The 21686-nt window shown below is 38.5% G+C and overlaps 1 protein-coding gene across 5 annotated transcripts in view; it reads left to right on the top strand.

The window, feature by feature from the left end:
* The window catches only part of EXOC6 (exocyst complex component 6), a 182031-nt gene that overhangs the window by 127494 nt on the left and 32851 nt on the right, over nucleotides 1-21686 (top strand). For all 5 annotated transcript variants that reach the window (XR_014712418.1, XM_084634108.1, XM_084634110.1 and 2 more), the window contains 2 exons: nucleotides 4142-4283; nucleotides 21319-21392. Coding sequence is in view for 4 of the 5 variants with exons in the window: in XM_084634108.1 (XP_084490234.1) it covers nucleotides 4142-4283; nucleotides 21319-21392 (216 nt within the window). In the remaining variant the exon portion in view is untranslated. Of the gene's footprint in view, nucleotides 1-4141; nucleotides 4284-21318; nucleotides 21393-21686 lie in introns of those variants that run through there.

Genomic DNA, 21686 nt, shown 5'->3' with positions numbered 1-21686 from the left:
ATAAGTGGACGACCAGATAGTTAAGGAGTTCTTTCAACAGTGATGCATGTATTTTGTTAGTACAAAGTTAAAGACTCTTTGCTGCTTTAGAGGAAGCTATGACTACTAAAAAAAAGAATTACAAATTATTTCTCAACATGAATCTTTAGTTTATTTTGATCAACCCCTTGGGGAGAAGGAATTACATAAATAGTAGTGAAATTATGTATTTTTAAAATTCTCCTACTATTTTAAGAAATAATTTTTTCATCAGTTTATCAAAAGTTGGATTTTGTTACTGCAGTTGTTAAACAAAACCATTAATTAATGTGACTACTAAAGCATATGTATTTTAGTTTTCTTGCAGTGTTAGTAAGTTTAAAAATTGCTTAATATCTTTTAATAAAATTAAATTAATTTTGAAGCTTAACTTTTTATATTTAACAGACAAGTTTTCTTATTTTCTTTTTCATTGGGGATGGTAGTTTGTGTTGGTTTATTGTTCTTGTGATTGGCAGTGAAAGCCTTATTTCACAGCTTGCAGTGAGGAACTATTGGGTAAAGGGTGGTGGTGCTCCACAAGCTATAGTCAAAAGCTGTCAATCAGAAGCCCACATAGGCTACTTAGAGAATGGGTTTTCTTACTGACTTCTCCAAATGTGGCCTCATGCTGTCTTTGATTGGCACTGCCTGGCAGGGAGGATGGATGAATCTGTCACTGACTGGTTAATTATGTTGCCGGTCTTAGCCTGACATCAGGTCTAAGTGGCTCAATACAAAACAAATTAGCAGATTGTAGTCATATTTCTCATTCTATATGCTTTGACTTTGTTGAATGCAGTCCATAAATCATATTGACTGACACCCTAGTGAATGATGAAAGCTGCTTTTGAGACAGCTAGCATGGATGGAGAAAGCAGTACCGTGAAGGTGCCATGGAAGGATGCATATGGCTGACCCTTTGGGAATTTCCTAGGAGCCAAATGTCTCTTTACTACAATTGTTCTTAAGAGAAAAGCTTTTGGGTACTACAGAAAGGATTTAATATGTCAGCAGATTCTTTTTTTACAAGCTCCTTTGAAATATAAGAAGTTTGTCTAAGGGTTTTCTCTTTTTACAAACTTGTATTTCAGCAAAATGTAAAGGGTTGGTAAAAGTAGTTGCCTTTTAAAAAAAAAATTAGCAGGTGTTTTTGCTAATAGACTAGGGTCCTTGTTTCCTGAAATTTGCATTGGTGCAGTAAAAGAATATGCTTAGTAGATACCGGCAATTATAACTCATGTGAAGATGAGATGGTAGTAGTTTCTTCATAGAGGTCTGCAATAGTAGAATGCAATAAAACTGCTGAATTTATGCATGACATCAGATATGTTTATTTAATGTACTTGCTTGACAGAATAACTTCAAAAAACCCCAAACTTACAAATGCTAAATATTAAGAATGTTTTAAAATTAACTGAATTAGTTTTATTCTGAAGTAGTAGTACATTATGATAATATTCATGGACCCTTAAGTTTCCTTTTAAAAACATCCATTTTGAAAAATATTGAAAGTAAGGATGACAAATTGTTACATGATATAAATTGGAATATAAATATAGTCAGACCTCATTTATCAGATATGAATTTGAAATTGTTTCACATTTTCTAAAAAAATTACTTGAATTTTTATTTTATCCTCTTATGAATAAGTGTTATAACCCTGTGCATTTTGAATTTGGAAATACTGAACATTGCAAAGTAAATCTATAAAGGAGTTTAAATTAGTTTAGTAGAGTAATAACTCAGATTCTTGTGGTTTACAGATAAGTTTAATAGATTTAGCCTTAGTTTTTTTAACCTAGATTTACAAAAACCTAGTGATCTCACTGAATAGTTGTAAATTATGTACAGTAAACTTCCCGCCTTATCACTCCTTGACTGCACCATGAGAACAATAAGCCTGTAGTTCAAGTGCATAGTTGGAAGTAATTTAAATGTTAGGATGTTTGCATTTTGTCATTTAAAATAAGCATTAAATGCACATATATTGATACTTATTTTAAAAAGTCCGACAGAATTATTTCATATCATGTATTTCTGTATCGTAACCGGTATCTTGGGCTCCAGTGCTATTGATACATGCCAGTTTACAACACTTAAGTTCAGAAGTTTGGTCAGAAAAAAGGTAAAATGGAATCTTTTGTTTATAAGAATACACGCTGCGTTTGCATATAAAATACATTGAATGTTAAATTTTTTCTTGACAACCTATTACTCTGCTTATACTGTTATTACATTATGGTGGCAGCATAAATAGGACATGGAGCTGATTTGATGGAGCAGTACATTAAACTGAAATGCACTAGTTGTTCCATTAAATCAAAATGACATTTCCATTAAGTATCTCAAACCTACTACATTGTAATTAAATGAATTGTGGTCCATTGGTTATCCTCCTCCCCTTTTTCCCCCCCATTCATATTGATGTTGTTTTGCTTGGGGAATAGAGCTGCATGTCTCCCAATGTAATTACCATTGGGTTTGGGAGACTTTTTAGCATGCTGTTCTTGCATTGTTTCTTACATTCCTTGTTGGCAGTTCATCTGTTTCAGTCAAATATGTTGTTTGCTCCTGCTTTACTTTTTTAAGGCTTTCAACTAAGAAATTGACATCTCATTTTAGATATAAAGCTCCTTACCGTTCAAGGTGTCCTAATGCTAAAGATATACTGGTAAAAGTTGTTGGAAGTTCCCGTATGACATCAGAACAGAGTGCATAATATAATATCCATGAACAAAAGCAGGAAAAGTTCAAGGAAATTCCAGAATGTTACATTGTATTATGTATATATTCTTTTGATAAATTCAGTTATAACAGTAAATTGATGAAAACAACGCAAAATATTTAGGGATAGATTTTGCTCTCTGATACTCATAAACATACAACTCTCATTGAAATGAATGAGTTGTACTTACACAACTAAGGGCAAAATCTGTCTCTTTATCCTTTAGAAAATAGTCTGAATTGTTTTTTGGCCTGTAATTAAAATTATAGTAATAATTTAAAAGGTAAAGTTATTTGTATTGCACAAGGTATACTAAATCATTTCTTCCCTATAAAAATATAGTATATTAATACTTGAGCTCTGTTACAAAATAAATTATATCATTAACTGAGATTGTTACATTAAAACATGTTTATTTAAAGGTACATTAAACCACAAGTTCAGTAAAGCATAACATTACAATTTAACACAAAGATTTCTGTGTTTTAAAAAGATTGCAACATTATGGGTAAAAGATAGCTCTAGTGAGGTAGTCATAATGAATAATTGTTTTGAAATTTCTTCTTAATTGGTTATCCATCTGCAGTGCAACTTTCATATTATTTGGTTTTAAATTAACATATTTGATTAAATCGTTTAGCATGTTCATAGCTAAATTGTGCTTTATTAGTCTCTTGTAACAGGAAATAATTTCTTTTGAAGGATTCTGCAAAAATTGTAATGAAAATGTAAATAACTGGATTGTGATTAGAAAATTATTTCTGTTTTGTACAGCAGAGGGCCACTATTCATTTTGTAAGTAGTTGATTTCCATGGACCATTATTTGACCTGTCAAATACTTTAAAAGAGTACGGACAGGCTTGAAGTTCGAAAGCAGCAGATTTTTAGGCTAGAAATCAACAGTTTAATATTTATATAATAATGAGCTATTATGGTAAAATACCCAGGTAAAAGCAAATGTTTTGATTCTATAAAGGTATTTGTCTGTTTTATGGTGTTACACATATGCTATGTGCCAATTTCCCTTCCAGTTTTCATTGTGTTCAAAAATGTCATCGTAAGGTTAACAACGTATTTCAGCAACGAATATTTTTTCATGACACTCTTCCAGTCAATAGTCTTGAAAAATATTTGGATTTGTCTATGAGACCAGAAAAATGACCAACTCTTGCTTAATACGTATTTGGTTGTGTTTTAATACTCCTAAAGATTTAACTATATTCAAAACTGATAAAAGTGAATCAAATAAATTTTCATTAATCATTCAGTGTCTGTTCTAAGTGTAGTTATTGTTAAGAATTTGTGTGTGTATATATAAAATAAAGTAATACAGGCTATTATCTGGTGGTATACAATTTGCTTGCTATCTGACAACTTGTTACCCTTTTTGTCAGGGAAAAGTGGCCCAGACAGCTTGCATGTCAGCCTGCCAACATCTTTCAACATCCCTGATGCAGATGCTATTGGACAGTGAGTTAAAACAGATAAGCATGGGAGCTGTTCAGCAGTTTAACTTAGATGTCATACAATGTGAATGTAAGTAGAGAATTCTGAATGTTACAGTATTTGTATGTTTCATTATAGCTGCCATGACATTAAAAAAAATTTCTTTATCTAAACCAGGTAGTGATCCTCTTCTATAGCATACAAAAATTTTGTCTTTTGCTTATGCTTTTATTTCACCTATATTTGAAAGTACCATTTTTGATTATGTAGATAACTGTGAGAATAATTTTCCAAATGAAGTTAAATTATTTAAATGAAAATATTAATTTATGACATCTTAATTTTTTAAAGGGTATTAAATATTCAGGACCCGAAAATGCTGACAGTTAGATGGTTTTAAATAAAGACCCTGAATATTAAGGCACTTGGAAAGTTTTCTAATGAAACTAAGCATTGCTTAGATTGAATTGTCCTTCTATTGTGTCTTCTAGTAGCATAATAATCACTATGTAATACAAAGGTATAGTCTACCATAAAATTACACTCAAAACACTATGTTAAAAGAACATTAAGGTTTCATAGTCAGCCACTGAAAACTTAGGAAATGCCAGAATAGAGGTTGCCTGTGCAACCTTAATTCAATCCCCTTGTGCATCTGCATTATGATACAGTCTTTAATTATATGATCACATACTATTTTTTCCACAGACCCTGCCTCATTCAATGCACAGGATGGATGGTGCTCAATTAATGAGTTAAATATTTTGTCTCATTGTTCAATGTGTGACCCCAGGCCTTATTTACCTTATTTATTATTGAAATCTTGCTGTAAATACAGAATAATAATTACCTCATACGCTTTCTATGGCACTCATTGCTATACTTAACTGAGTGCTTCACAAACATTTATTAATCTTCACAACATCCCTATGTGATGAGTGGATATTATTTCCATTTTACAGATGGGGAGCTGAGGCATAGAAAGATTAAGGTCAAAAGTCCCGACAAACTTGGGTGCCAGCTTAGGTGTCCTTGAGACTCCATGGGCCTGATCTTTCAGAGTACTTAGCTTTATACAGCACTTTATATATTTAAGCAAGTCTCACACTGACTTCATATGCAGCTGTGAGCACTTAGCAGTTCTGGAAATCAGACCACAGTGTCTCAAGTTGGACTCCTAGGAAATGAGAAACAGTCAATTAATTACCACCTGTGAAAAGTTTGATTTAAGTGACTTGCCCAGCATCACATAGGAACTCCATGTCAGAGGCAGGGATGGAATCCAATTCTCCAGGTCAGCATTCAACTGCCTTAACCGTGAGACCATCCTTTCTCTTCCTGCAGTCCCCCTGCCTCATTCACTACACACCTTTCAATTTCTGCAGTGAGGCAGATATCATACAGACAACAGAATAGATCCATCCTGTGTGCTAAATGAGGTAGGGAGCCTGTGGAAATCATGTAGTTAAAGACTGTACCATAATGTATACATACAAGGGGACTAAATTAAGGCTTCATAGACAACCTTAATTCTGGCATATCCTAAGTTTTGAGTGCTTGATTTTGCAACCTTAATAATGTTCTTTTAATGTAGTTTTTGTGTGTAATTTCTGAAGTTTGTAAAAAAAGCAAACTGAAAAAACAAATTCAACTATGTAGCATCATGTTAACATCCACATGGGTCATCAGCAGGATTGGAACCTTCATCTCCTCAGCTGAGCCCTCTGTCTTGTGTGCTAATGGAGTAACTGATAGCAATAGTAGGTTGTCTTTCTCTGTGGACCAGCTCTAGAGGAGGATAAAAAACACACTTTGCCAGTGGGTTTCATAGATTTTTGCTGACAGATGAAGAATGGTGAGGCTCAGGAAACTTGGATTCCAGTCCAAATTCTGGAGGAGAATGTGATCTAGTGGGCACATACTCTTCTGCCTGTTCTCCCCAAACTCAACCCCTTCTGCTCTATATTCACCAATCTGTCCTTGTCCCAGACCTGGGTCTCTTCCCACCCAGGGCTCTTCTGTTCATTTTTCCTTGCCTACCCAGTGCCAGTCTCCATTCCTGCTTCTCATTCCAGTCCCTGTATCCTCATCCAAGTTTTTACCCCCAATCCTGTTTCTCTCATGGGCTCCCAGTCTCCTTGCCTAATCAGTTCCAACCTGCCCACCTTCCCCACCTCTGTCTCCTTCCTCAACATGTCCCAGTCCCCCACTCCTTCTTTCTCCTTCTCTCCTCCCGCTCTCAGTTCCAGTGTTCACTAGGCTCAGTGTTCCAGTCTAGTCTTTTTCCTCTCTCACCATCTGGCTCTTGTCTCTTCTGCGTTCAAGTCAGGCAGCTTCATCCTCCAGGGTGCCTGGGGGAGGAAGCACAGGAGAAACAGTTTCCCTGCTCTCAGTTCTCAGTGTCAGCCTACACCCCAGCCCAGAGCAGTTGACAGCAGCAGTTGCAGGGTTAGAGCAATGTCCAGTTGCTTTCTAGGGATGTTGCATGCCAGTCTGCTCAACACTAGGAGCAACCGAGGAAGGAATCTTTAGACATTTTGGATGCTAATCTATTAAGAAGTCTTTGCAGAGAACATTCAAACTGAGTTTTTTTTTTTCCAAAGGCTTATTACTTGGCTAAATTTGGGCAGACTTTCACAGGAATATCAAAATGCACATATCAAAATGCATGTGCCACCATGCCAAATTTTAAATACCTACCCCAAAGCATGGGGTTACTAGAGCTTTACAAAGGAAAGGTCACAACTTTTTTAAATGTCAAAGCCTATTTTCCCTAGCCTTGTTCTCAAAAATGGCAGAACCATTTTGGCTAAAACTTTAAAAAAAAAATCAACTTGAGGTATTTTTCAACTTGGAAAATTCTAGCCCAAACAGTAAAAGTTTGGCAAAGTTATAAACGGAAAACAAGGTCTATAATAGGTATATTAATAACAGGCGGTGCTACCAACCCTGTCAATAATAAAATGTAATATGTATGGCTCTTATGATTCAGAAGTTGAAGGCTATTTTATGATGTCTAGAGTGATATTTATTATGGCTGAAAGTGTTGCCCAAGGAACCATTACATATAGTAGACTGGAAGTTCCAACCATTCAAGAGAATACGTTAGATTAAACAGAACTGTATTGTGATATATTTCATATTCCTGAAAGGAAAGACCTTACTAGAAATTGTTTTGTTATGTTCATTATTAGAGCCCCGTGATTGTAAAAAAAAAAATTTATCATTATTTGTTTGATTTTTGGGGAAGTTTATTTCATTTTATCATGGGAGGTCCTGAGGGGATGGGAGGGTGGGGAGGCTCTCTGGGGAGGATGAGTGCTACCCTGGGGACTGGAAGGCCTTGAATGTTGTTTGGGGGGAGAGGTGCAGAGCAAGGCTGCCTTGCATTCACCCCACAGTGGTAGCTCCTGTCCCATGGGGCTGGACCCAGCTCCCCTTTCTGAGCGTTGCAATGGTGGACCCCTAGCACCTGGGGTCACAATGCTGCTCAGGATTGGCCTGACCACCTTGCAACCTGGCACACAAGATTGTAGCACCACTCAGGTTTGGCCCGTCCACTCTCTGTCATGACGGAGGGGCTGGGGGGCCAAGTCTGAGTGATGCTTCAACCTGGAATGGCAGATTGCAATGCCCAGAGCGGGAAGTCATGCCCAGTCCTGTGTTGGGGTACGTTTTTCATTTTATTTCTCTTTACAGGTTGTTTTTTCTTTTATTGCATATTATTTTGCATTTGTTAAAAACACACAGGGTGCTGCTGTTCATTATCTCAATCATCCCCTGCTTACCCAAAAACTGGCTGTAACAAATGAAGCATAACAATTTACTTTTTTGTTAGAGGGGAAAAAATTAAACAGATTATGCTACCAACAAATTAACTCTTATGATCGTTTAATGTAGTAACAAAGGCTAAGGGCTATCCCTCAAGTATGGGTTCACCTAAAGCCCACCACAGGGTATCTTATCTGGCACTTTTGTGGCATTTTTCAGTTCTTTCACTTTTTTCTCTCAAGTGTCGAGTTAACTAAGGTCTCTGCATAATCTACCTCCAAGTCAAAATAGTCTTGCTTCTTTCATTATTATTATTATTTATTATTTATGTACTTAAGTAGCATTAAAGATGTACGTGGCACTTTGGTCAGGGAATCTGTTATTATTTGTTCTACAAAGAGCCTCCAATGTCAGGATTCTCCTGCAAATCCTTCCTCATGAATAACTCTTACCCACGCAAGTAACTGCATTAAATCAATGACAAAATCATAGAATCACAGAATCATAGAATATCAGGGTTGGAAGGGACCCCAGAAGGTCATCTAGTCCAACCCCCTGCTCAAAGCAGGACCAATTCCCAGTTAAATCGTCCCAGCCAGGGCTTTGTCAAGCCTGACCTTAAAAACCTCTAAGGAAGGAGATTCTACTACCTCCCTAGGTAACGCATTCCAGTGTTTCACCACTCTCTTAGTGAAAACGTTTTTCCTAATATCCAATCTAAACCTCCCCCACTGCAACTTGAGACCATTACTCCTCGTTCTGTCATCTGCTACCATTGAGAACAGTCTAGAGCCATCCTCTTTGGAACCCCCTTTCAGGTAGTTGAAAGCAGCTATCAAATCCCCCCTCATTCTTCTCTTCTGCAGGCTAAACAATCCCAGCTCCCTCAGCCTCTCCTCATAACTCATGTGTTCCAGTCCCCTAATCATTTTTGTTGCCCTTCGCTGGACTCTCTCCAATTTATCCACATCCTTCTTGAAGTGTGGGGCCCAAAACTGGACACAGTACTCCAGATGAGGCCTCACCAATGTCGAATAGAGGGGAACGATCACGTCCCTCGATCTGCTCGCTATGCCCCTACTTATACATCCCAAAATGCCATTGGCCTTCTTGGCAACAAGGGCACACTGCTGACTCATATCCAGCTTCTCGTCCACTGTCACCCCTAGGTCCTTTTCCGCAGAACTGCTGCCTAGCCATTCGGTCCCTAGTCTGTAGCTGTGCATTGGGTTCTTCCGTCCTAAGTGCAGGACCCTGCACTTATCCTTATTGAACCTCATCAGATTTCTTTTGGCCCAATCCTCCAATTTGTCTAGGTCTTTCTGTATCCTATCCCTCCCCTCCAGCGTATCTACCACTCCTCCCAGTTTAGTATCATCCGCAAATTTGCTGAGAGTGCAATCCACACCATCCTCCAGATCATTTATGAAGATATTGAACAAAACTGGCCCCAGGACCGACCCTTGGGGTACTCCACTTGATACTGGCTGCCAACTAGATATGGAGCCATTGATCACTACCCGTTGAGCCCGACAATCTAGCCAGCTTTCTACCCACCTTGTAGTGCATTCATCCAGCCCATACTTCCTTAAAAGAGTATACAGGATCAGGCCCAAATTAAGACAAGAACAACAGGAGTAGATGCCAGTATATTTGGGGAAGGTGTTTGAAGTTTAAAGGGTGGACAACAAGAAGACAAGTTCATGGAGTTGCTTGAGTGAGTAATGCATGATCTTAAAGATTGCAGTCTTATTTGTCATGTTGCTGAGACAACAGTTTACTTTGCCTTCTTAAAGAAATGTGTTTGAGACGTAGTTTAAGGGCAGGATGGTTGGATTTAAGAAGCTGAGAGGCCTGGTCATGCCTCCAAAGCACTGACAGTGCCTCCATGATAGCTTGCTAGGGCATTCTAGCATTCCAGGGCATTCTAGGTCTATGTTTTGCTTAGTGCTCCTTCACTTCCCTGTACTGACTTACAAGTATCCAGGGCTGCAGGGGGTGGCGGCTTCCACTGGGTTTCTAATCCCCAACCTGCAAAGGCAGGCAGGCAGGGAATAGGTGGGCAAGGACAGAGGGTGGGCAGAGCCTTTGTCAACCCCCAAACCCCACCAGCCTGCACAGATGTGCTGGTGCAGAGGAGGTAATCTGGTCCAACTATAGGGCTGGCACAAATTACTCCCATTTGCCCCTCTTCTCCTTCCCTCCCCCAAGCAAGGGGGAGCCAGGGTATCCCTTGGTATTCTGCTGTTAATTGAATTGTCTCATTAGCACTGACCCCCCCCCCACTTATTAAGGCAACTCCTATCTTTTCATGTACGGTATATACCTGCTACTGTATTTTCCACTCCATACATCTGTTGAAGTGGGTTCTAGCCCATGAAAGCTTACACCCAAATAAATTTGTTAGTCTCTAAGATGCCACAAGGACTCCTTGTAGTTTTTGCTGATACAGACTAACATGGCGACTGCTCTGAAACCAGGGACCAGATTGTGATTCTGGCACAATAATGAATAATGAAAAGTGTTGGGCAACCTTAACTACAAGCATTGCTAACAGCTCTACCTATAATTCCTATACAATTAATACATATGTTTGCTATGTATAAATATGTTAGAGTTTTATTTAATTCTCTGAAAAAATTCTTCCTTTCCATCCCTTCCTGAGATAGTTATTAATTTCCTGGCAGAATCTTTGAGGATATGCTGTTTACAGGCAGATTGTTATGTGGTTTATGACTATAAGACTCTGTGTGTATGTGTAAAAGTCATAATTGACTATGTGTACTACATTAACTTCCTACTCCCTTCCTTTCTAAAAAGTTGTACCTGAATGTAAAGACAGATTTAGTAGGAACTCCAGAGCCACTACCATATTGCTCATTGCTCAAATGCCATGGGGTTGGCTGAAACAGTGATGTAATGTTACTTTTACTTGCACAACATAATGACCTGTTCATTGCTTGAGACCCAACAATCTACTCCTGAATGTGGGTTTTCTGCCCTCTATTAGGTTGAGAGGGAATGCTTTTCCTTTTCCAACTTTTACTCAGCTAGGATAATTAACTTACATTTTCTATATTTCTAGAAATGAAATTAAATAAACTGTAATAATCTTCCAAGCCCATGGTTTTATTGACCTTTCTTTTAGATTTCATTATATGTTTCAAAGAGACTTTTATAGTCTGCCTCCTGAATATTCTCCCAGCAGCAGCCCCTCCCTCCTCAGGCCATACAGGGAAAGTGTGCCATGATATCACAGAGAAGGCAGGGTTCCAGTAAGCTGTGCTATAATCTTAGCATCTCTCTAGTGAGAATGCTCTAAGTGACTTCTCAGTCACATATAACTTTCTTTTTTACATTTTCCTAAACCAATTGAAGGATTTTGTTTTTTATCAGGACTGTGTCTCTACAAGTTCTAGCTTTTTTGCTATCGTCCTGCTCAAAAACGTGAGGTTATAATGTTTTTACAGTGAGAAGTCTGATTTTTAATTTTCCCATAACTTAAAATTAGCCAAAAGGATAATGTTCAAAGTTTCCCCCCCAAAAATAATTTAGCATATAGCAGAGACTAAGCATGGAAAATTTCAGACCAAAATGTGAATGTTTCTGAAAGTTGTGTGTGTGTGAGGGACAAGGTGAGGGACTGGGGGAGTAATAATTTTATAAACTGTTTTCATGCTTAACTAAAATGGATAACCCCAGGTGCCTTGTAGCATTTATTTTTATATACAACTGTCGGTAAAATTTTAACTCTTTCTGCAATGTTTTTAGTGTATAACAATTTCTCTGCAAATCGATTTGATCAAATATATTTCCTTAGAAGTGTTTAGCTACAGCTAAGTAAGCATTTATGTAATGTTTGCTGAATAAGTATCTTACAAAAAATACCATCTTAAATGTGCAAAATAGGAGGGTAGGCACCATAGTCTGCCTAGAGCTTGCTTTGTTGTTGGAGATTCATTCATAAGGTCTGTCACAGATGCATTCCAAGCATTGCTGTGCTGGCTGTGATTTATGTTCTTGCTCATCGCCGTCATCCAGCTTTATTCTTTGACATTTTTGGATTAATGGCTATGACAGTGACATTTCCATTAGCACTCGGGATGTGCAAATAATTCACAAATGGCAGGTAGCTTCCTACTGTATTTGATAAATGGATTTGATGTTTTATTGACCCAGGGAAGTGGAGGGTATATCAGATGCATTCTGAATTCGGAAGTTTTCAGGTATAATGCAGAAAGTTCAGTGCTTATAAATAGCCATTTTAATTATTTTAATTCTTAGCAACATTCTAATCTAGACATTTGTTCTGATTTTAATCATACTTTTTTTTATTCTTTCAGGTTTACAAGTAGTATATTATACAAATGGGAGATGGAGAGAACAGTGGCAAAAATTTGATTTCCTGTAAAATTTGTTTCCTTAAAAAAATTGTTAGTGAATTTAGTGTTTGAAAAAGATTCTGTATTAACCTCCCTCAAGACTGAAATTTTGTTAGTCATAAAACAAGTACAAGGACTAGTGATTCTTGTGGGAATGGAGGAAGAGCTCTTGTGGCATGCTCTGAAATTTCACAATCCTGCATTGCATTTTGAGGATCCATACTGGTTTACATTTTAAAGAGGCAGATCAGCAGGGCTCAGCAGCGAGGTTACTTGCTCCTGATGCTAGAGAACAGAAGGAACAGATTACCTGGCTGCTTCAAGATGAAGTTCCTCTGATGCTAAAAGAGGAAATTATGTTGCCAGGCCTTCCCATTTCCAAGGAGACAAGGGTGTGAGAAGAAAGAGAAATGTTAAAGAAACATGTTGTGACTGGTCTGTCTCCAGGAGAAATTTGGGGGGCGGTTGGGGAACTTAATCAACTTTTCCCAAAATTTTAAAAGTTTTGGATTTGATTCACGGGATGGGTGGAGGTTTTGCAGGTGTTCTTACTAGAACTGAAGTAGTTGTTTTATTCCCTATATATTATACAATGTGAAGAGTATTTTGGAGTCTTTTATATCTGTGGTAATCTGCAGCTAGTATGAATGGGATAAGTATAGGGTTTCCCAGGTTTTTTTCTGATTATCATTTAAGAGGGGTCACTGAAGCCTGTTGCAGAAAAGCTACAGAGAAATCCTCCTGCTTGCGCCAGAATACGAGTACACTGAGGGGAAGTGGGGTCACCTCCTGAAGATAAAACTCACAAACTGTAGCAGGCTGTTTGGGTCTCTCCCTGCAATGCAGTGGGTAAGAGTAGCAGGAGTTTGTTTGGGGAAGGGAGATTGCTAGGAGAGACTGAGCACTGGTTCTGGTGGAGAGCCACAAGTACATAGAAAAAGCTTCAGGAAAGAATCCAAACTTTTGGATTTTCTGACTTACAAACACATTAGATGTGTGCCTACCACTAATAATATATCATCGGATATATATGCATGTAATGTTCTAAAACGACTGTCATTGCTAAGATTATTTGGTAATTTATAATATTAAATATAAGTAGAAATGTTTCCTATCTAAGGTGACCGGAACTAAAATTGCTTTTTGAAAATAAAAACTATACCTGAAAGTATGTTTAGATCCACAGTATTTGAAATCATTTAAATATATTTATTAAAATAGAATAAGACCTGCAGCAAAAGACCTGTTTGTGGGAAAATTTGACTTGCCATGGACAGTGTCTGTCAAAATATATACTTAAATTTGGGCTTATGCTTGGCATAATTGTAGAACTCAGGGTCTGTGGTTTAAGGGGATATAAAGTTTTAATTTAAAACATCATGCCATTCTGGATATATTGACATCAGCATTTTTTATTGAAATGGTAACTGATTTAGAAATACTAATAGTGAGAAAGTTACCAAAGAGTTTTGCTATATCATTATTTGTAAAAGATAAAGAGCGACATCCTGATGAAGGATTAAATGTCACAAAGAGGCACACAAAGCTTAGCAGGCCTCATAACCCACCTGTGCATCAGCCTGGCTGACACTTACGGCAGTTAGGCTCGTGTGTAAGAGAGATGGAAGGGATTTGCACCCAGTCCATAAAAGGACATAGAATTGCAGAAACTTCTTGGGAGATAAGAGGATTAATGCAAATCAGCTCCTGCTGCCATTCCCGTCCAACCACTCTCTCATAGATCTTCCCCTTTTTTGCCATATTGTGCCTGGATAGGGTTGCAGCAGCCTTAGGGGGAAGAGGTAATTTGGACCCTATTTCACTTTATTTAACCCTTTTGCAGGTGGCCTCACATACAGACAAATAAGAGGTTGAGGAGCCAAAGCCCTATTGTTTTTTTGCAGGAGACAGTCTCCTGCTCCATAGCCTACTCAGTCTGCTGGCTGAACTCCCCTTTCCTGGGAAGTCATGTTGGCACTAACTCACCTGAGGTCATCCTTCATGGCAGTTTGTGGGAAGAGAGGGACAGTTCAGTGGGCAGAGTTGGGTGGTGACTTTTAAGTGCTAGTTGACAGCCTCAGGGAAGGTCCCCTCAGGGTATGTTGAGCAGCTGGGAAATCCAACAGTGCTGCAAAGCTGCTAAAGGCTCTGTGATGCTGAAATGATTTTTGGGTCATGATTTGGCCTTAAATCTTCATGTTCTGGGGTTAAAAATTAATTTACAGCTTTGCTGTCTTGAGTTAGAATCCAAGAAGCAATGCTATGAAGGTGAAGAAACAGCTGTGCTCAGTTAACTTATGACCTTAAGCATGTACCGAAATTTAAGTTTCTGTCACTTAGGTGCAAACCATTCATTTATGCTCTGAAAGTAAATGTTGAATTTCCAGGCCTGTACACTGAGCAAGTGACAGACATGAAGTGATGGTTGCATATGCTTAGGGATCGTTAATAGGTAAGGATTTTTTGTCATAAAATAAATAGTAGACCCTGGCATTTTGTTAAATATAGAATTACAGAGAGGCTCAGTATTATCACTGTTTACTGTTACAGATAACCTAAATTTCAGCATAGCAGAGATGCTCTTTGTCTTAAGATATAAATTAAAATAATTGTGTACTTATTGGCAGAGTTTGTGAGGCCTTACAGCTTAACTTGATGGCATTTCTGTGTTTGGATGTAACATGATAATATTTGAACGCCACGTCCAATCAATTCTAAAATTTCAGGAAACATTCCAGGCATCAATGAGCAGAACACTATTGATTTGGGGGAAAACTGGAAAACCAGAGGGGAGAAATTGGGGACACAAAGATCTGTTGCCATTTGTTTAGCACGGCCACAGCTTCAGCACCTCTGCAATTGTCTGTAGATCAAAGAACTGGTTAATGACACCAATTAATACTTTCCAGCATAACAATACCCCTATTTCATCTCTGCCCATTCTCCCAATCGGAGAGGGGGGATGGGGAAACCTGTCATGTGGGATGGGGGGAATTGGGAAATACACACAGCCCCTGGCATGAGGAGAGAATGGGGGACCCTGGTAAGAGATGGAATGGGGGATTAAGGAGAAGAGGGGTATGGGGGCAAAAGGAGGGAAGGAGGCAATAAGAAGTATGGGAGAAAAGGGGAGTACACAGAATTCCTGGCAGGGGGAGAGTCAGGAGCCCTAGTATGGAGGGAAAGGGGGGGAGCATGGGGAAGAGGGAAATGGGATGCACCCAGAGTCTCCTGGTATGGAGGCACGCAGACCTCCTGACAGCAGGGAGAATGGGGGACCCTGGTATGAGCAGAAAGAGAAGGGCGAAGGGGGGCGCGCACAGCTCTTCTCACATATGTGTGGGGGAGAATAGGGGATGGTGTCGGGAAGAGGAATGGGAGACATAGAGCCCAGGCATGAGGTAGGGGAACAGGGGGAGTGTTGCAGGGAGTCCCTGAAATAGAAGGGGATGGGACGGTGGCACAGAGAGAATTTGTTGGGAGGAATGAAGGAATTCAAAGAATCCCGGATTGTACACTGAACTTGGCCTATAAAATCTAAAGGGTTTGCAACTCCCTAGGGTTTATTATCTAAATGTACATCCTTATTTTATATGCAAAAGTTAGTTAAAAGAACAAAACGTTCACACCAGAAAATACCAGAGTTGAAGCTGTCTGCACAGTCTTAAAACTTGGCCCCCTTTTGCATACATTTTACTATCCATATTTTAATTACATAATTGCAAATTATTTCTGCTTTGCTCCCAAGCTTCATTAAGTGCATGGGCTGGATGTTGAATGATGCAGGGTTGTGTAGTGAATGCATATTTGTGTTAAACAGTGCCATTAGTGTGCTGGGAGACCTGTGAACAAAAAGAGGGTGCATGAACTAAATACTGTACATTTTCTTATGACTTGGCCAAACCAAAGATTTTTACCAGGCCACAATAATGCATATATGCAACTTAATTCCCTGCCAGATTTCAAGTTTCTCTCCCAAACCCCTGAGGATTTTTTAATGGCAAATCTTGCAATTTTCTCTCTCTCTATCTTATACAAAATGTCTCAATCATTTTTGGTCAAATTAAAAAAAAATCACTCTCAGGCTGAGAACAAATATGGAGGATTTTTTTCCTGAAAGATAAAAGTATGGCAACATTTTATCAGTATCTAGACAGAACCCTTTAGAATGGATACACTGACAACCTTAACTCTAGATGTTACTTTTGGTCCACTTAAAACATTCTGCAGTTCAAAATACCTAATTAGCGTTATAAAATGGTCATGGAAATGTGGTAACCCAGACAAAAATCTACTTGTCTGACCTTTGCCATAACTAGGGTCCCTTCTGGCTTCAAAATTATATTATATCTATAATCAGAGGAGATGCTAGCCCATTGGGAGCCCTAAACAGGAATATTTTGGGGGCCCCACCCCACACACAACTCATAATAAAAAAAACTGTCCATAAATTACATAACACATTTTTGAGTGATTTTCAAGACCCATCCGCACCTTGTAACACTGAAACAAACACAAAAAATTGAGGACCTTTCCTCCTGCCCAATTCCCCCATTGCATTATGTAATTTACGGACTGCCCCGAAAGAGCGGATATCTTTAGGCTACAGCTCATTTAATTCTCTTCCTTAGATGTTCTCTATGGCAAGTTGCTGAAGAAATCCCTGATGTAAGAAACTACTGGGCTTCAGGAACACATCAAATGTAATTCCCATGAGCTTGGCACTGTATTTGACAACTGGGCTTGACAGAATTACAGTCCCTGTCCTTGGAAAAAATGGCAGTCATGGAATGCCTACAGAAGATAATAGTAGGATATGTTGTCATTTAGAGTTGGAAGTAGTGAAGAAGTGTGGTTTCACAGTCCAGGAAAATATGAGGAGATTTTCTTATGCTAGTAGGTGTGCAGTCAATATTTTCTTGATATGGTTTGTTTAACAAAAGAAGCTAATACTTTCTCTTTAAAATTTAATTTTTGGCAGCTCTCCTCCCACCAATGCTTCAAACTTTATTTTTTTACAAAAATACTTCTACAATGAATCTTTCCCCACCCTCTGCGTAGAATGTTAGCTATATCACTGATATAGTATGTTTCCTAATACAGGAAACACAAACAACTCAGAAATCAGATTTAAATACGTTGGTCACTGTTAACCAATCAGCACTAACCAACAGTTAATGAACAGTGGTATATGACTTACCACACATTTCTGTTGGTCTTGGATCTGGTCTAAAATGCAGATTTTTTTTTAATGAAAACTTTGGTTAGTGAAAATTAAACTAATTTTTATTGTAAATTAATATATTTGTCCAAATTAATAAATTCTGATATTGCTTTATTGTCTAAAAATGTTATTTAAATTTTTTTCAAATGCTTTGGCAATCACTTTTAGATGCCCTCAAGAAGGGCCTTGATCCTTGACTGGGGCCAGAGCACTACTATTATGCAAATAAACTATGGCTCTAATAGTCTTACTCTACATTTATAGTTGACAGTTGCCCATTAGGATATTCTTTAGTCTCTATTTTGCCCATTTGTACAAAACACTTTATTGGTATGGTATATACTGCTGCAAACACTTTCACACATGCTTAACTTTATGCATGGGACTGATCTCATTGAACTCAATGGGACTGCTCCATGCTGAAGTTAATTATATGCAAAAAGCTGTTTGGTTGATTGGGGCCATTTATTATTTTTTCTTTCCATTAGTTGAACCAGTATCTTCTTTCTGTAGGTCAGCTTTCATTTGACTTTCAACATTTTCTAGCTAACCTCTTTGCAAACCTACATTTTACCCTTCCAGGGAGTCAATGTGGTATGGTGGATAGGGCACTGGTCTCGGGAGTCAGGAGACCTAGGTTCTGTTTTCAGTTCTGCCCCTGACATACTGTACGCTTCAGTTTCCCTTCTGTAAAATTAAGACAGTGGTACCTACCTTCTTTTATAAAATGCTTTGACATCTGCAGATGAAAAATGCTGTATTAAAAAAGTTGCAGATTTGTTGTATAACAAGGCAAATATATTATAATCATTCTCTTCATTCTTGAAAACAGCTAAACCATTTGTATTCAAATGTCCTTTTTAAAAAATCACTCCCATTCTTAGAACAAACCTGCTAAATGTCAGCCAGGAAGGTAAAAAACAGAAAGTGACCCATTAGAATTGAAACACTTCTACAGCCTTAAATAGAGTTGTTGCTGTATGCACCACTAATAGTTAAATAACAACAACCTAGTGTTCCATATGAGCCCTACCTACTATTTAAGACAGCAAAGACCAATTTTTATGAATGTAAGAACCTACCCTAGAGTGAGAAGAATAGACTTGCACAAAGCTAACAGATTTTAAAAAGCATGCCCATATATGATTTATTATTATTAGCAATATGCTTCTTTGTTTAACCATCTCTAGTACAGCTGTGGTACATAGCAAAAGGTTGAGATTTGGTGGGAAGATAATCTCCAGGTTGTAAATGTGCCTTTGGTAACGTGATAGAAATTGGGTGTGAATGTCAAAGTTATATGGCTTTCTAAAATATACTTTGTGCATACACACTGGATTTGTAATGTGACCTTTTATTTGCCTGCCATCATTCTATGGATTCAGTGCATGTATAAATACCTAGGAAAGTTCAGAGACAGTGCTGGGAAGGTGTGTGGGGAAGACTTCTGCTGTCTTCTGCTATACAATAAGTGTGGGTGTAAATGTCTGGAGACAGGACTCTTCTAGAGTCCTGTCTTTTTCCATACAGGGTAGAAAGGTGTGTATGGAATGAGGCAAGGGCTTTTGCCTCTGATGACTGGTCATATTGAGCAGTACAGAGCATTCCACTGACATCTAGCAAATAGCTGAATATGGTGAAATAAATTCTTCATTTTTCTATTTTTAAAACGTATGAATTTCCATATGTAAAAACTGAATTACAAGAATGTTACGATAAAAAGGCACTTAGATGTCAGGAAATGGCAATGTTAAGGTACATGCAGAAAAATGTACATAGACAGCGTTGAGGCAGTCCTTGCCCCAAAGAGCTTAAATAAAGACATGATGCAGCAAGTGAATGTAACAAGAAATAGAAGAAGGATGAAGGAAGAGTAATAGGATCTTGTGGTCCAATAGCCTTACAGTGTGCACAACTTTTTGGCTCTGAGTCATTTAAGCTTTGAAAAATGTGCCAAACCCATAGCCTGTGCTCTCCCTTAACATTCCTGCTCCCAGAAAGTGTCGGTTTGTTGCCTGCCTGTTATTTGCTTGGTTGGTTTTCACCCCCATATACAATAGACTATTCCCAACTTCCAATCTACTTAGTATCATTAGTTCCTTTTTTTTAAATATAAGTCATCCCCACAACTCCTGTAGCTGATGGGTCCCCTCCTCTTTGGGCACTTATCCTAACTGGGACTGGAAGGACACCATGCACCAATGGTTTTCCTGCTCTGTTGCTGTCCAGAGGGACTAGGTTGGGTCCCTGCAGCTGTCAGGTGCAAGATGGTAGAAATTCTGTTGATCGTATATGAAGTGTGTGCTCTGATGTCCCTGTGGTCTAGGTTTGGTATAATGCCACCAGGGTCTAAGCATTCAGTTATTCCCCTTTCCCATACCTCCTGCATCCAAAAGTCAATCTCACCACCCCACAAAGAGTACAGAGTGTCTGGAACTGATGATTCATTGGGGCACCTGGGCTTTTCCCCCTCCTCCAGTGTTGTTGGGGGAGGGGGGGTGAGGTGCGCTGCTGGGGTCATGTGCCCCCAAAGTCCTAGCTCCATAAAAGGACAAAGAGGGATCAACTTGCCCCTGGTGGCAGTGGGTGCAGCTGCTGCATCTAGGAGCCACCTTAAAATGGCCATTCCTGCTGGAAATTCTTTGGAGGGCTTCAACCCATGTAGTGCTCCTGAGAGCAAGGGAAGGAACTGCTGGGGCATTGTGCCCAAAAAGCTCCACAAGGGGGTGCAAAGGGAGAAGCAGAAGTGGGTCTGGCTAGCACCTTGATGCACTGCTGGTAGTGACTGTTGCTTTCTCCTTCCTGAAGGATTCATCACCTTCCACTGGACAATTTTAATTAGATTAGATCATCCTCTCTGCCTTTTTCCTAATTGTGGGTTCATTTATGTTGCATCTTATTGTGGAATTTTTTAAATTAATTTTCAAGTTCCTTGTAACTTTTATTTTACAAAGACAAAATCTTCAATAAGCTGTGCCCTTTTCCTGCTTTCTTTCCTAATTCACTAACTTTATTTTAAACTGCCATAAAAATAAGTTGTTAAAAATAAATCTGATTTTTAAAACACTTTAACAGCAAATATCAATGGTAATACATCTTACTGAAATAATGCAGCTAGTTTTTTAATATATGTCCCCGTCCCCCCCCCCCTTTTTTTTTTTTTTTTGCTTTTGAACATACTTCAGCCTTCCAATTCTGACAACCTACTTTGGGCTTTTTAAAGAGCAAAATTCCATTATCAAAAAACTTGTTAAAAGGCATGAGCAGACATTCCACCTCTGTTCTGATTATGGTGCTTAGAACTTTCCACCTGTTGTCTGCACATTAAGCTAACTCCCACCTAAGTGTCTGCCTTTTATTGCTGTTTGACTAGAGGTGAGATTTTTATTGAGCAGATGCTGTGACAAAAGCAGATGTTTAAAAATACGTTGACGGCCGTGGAATCGGTATCGTTTCAAAATGCTTTTGTAATCAGTCACCTCAGGACAAAAGTATAAAGTGTGCTGCTCACGTGATTGGAGTATTATTACTGGTTTTAAACTTTATGTAGGATAAATGTATCATAATTAAGGATTATAAGAGTTTTAAATGATGGAGAATGTGAATTAATAGTTATAATCTTTGATTTCTATCAAAATAGTTAATGTCTACTCCATTGTAGTATCCCACATTTTTAATGAATAGAAGTTGCTGCTAGTTTGTTTTTTTTTAATTCTGTCTCCTTAATATTTCTAAACTTTGCTTACAGTGTTCGCTAGTTCTGAGCCTGTGCCAGGATTCCATGGGGACACCCTGCAGTTAGCTTTCATCGACCTCAGACAAGTAAGACATTAGTTGGTTTTTTATCCTGTTGATTTCCCCCTTTTGATTAGTGCCGAAGTTGTTACAATTCAATGATCTTTCATATTTTTAGATTTCTTAGTGTAACCACTGTTGAAAAACAGCAGTTATTTTAGGTGGTATTAGTGGGCTCTTCCCTATGAGTTAGTATTAAACTTCCCCAGCATGATGTTAGGGGGCACTGTGCTACCAGAGGTGCCATCTTGTGGATAAAATGTTAAATTGAGGTCCTCACTACTTGTCTAGATACCGTGTCACTTTTTATGCAAGAGTATA

Source organism: Lepidochelys olivacea, assembly GCF_965140295.1.
Source record: "Lepidochelys olivacea isolate rLepOli2 genome assembly, chromosome: 7".
Taxonomy (NCBI): domain Eukaryota; kingdom Metazoa; phylum Chordata; order Testudines; family Cheloniidae; genus Lepidochelys; species Lepidochelys olivacea.
This window is presented reverse-complemented; position numbering and strand designations above follow the sequence as displayed.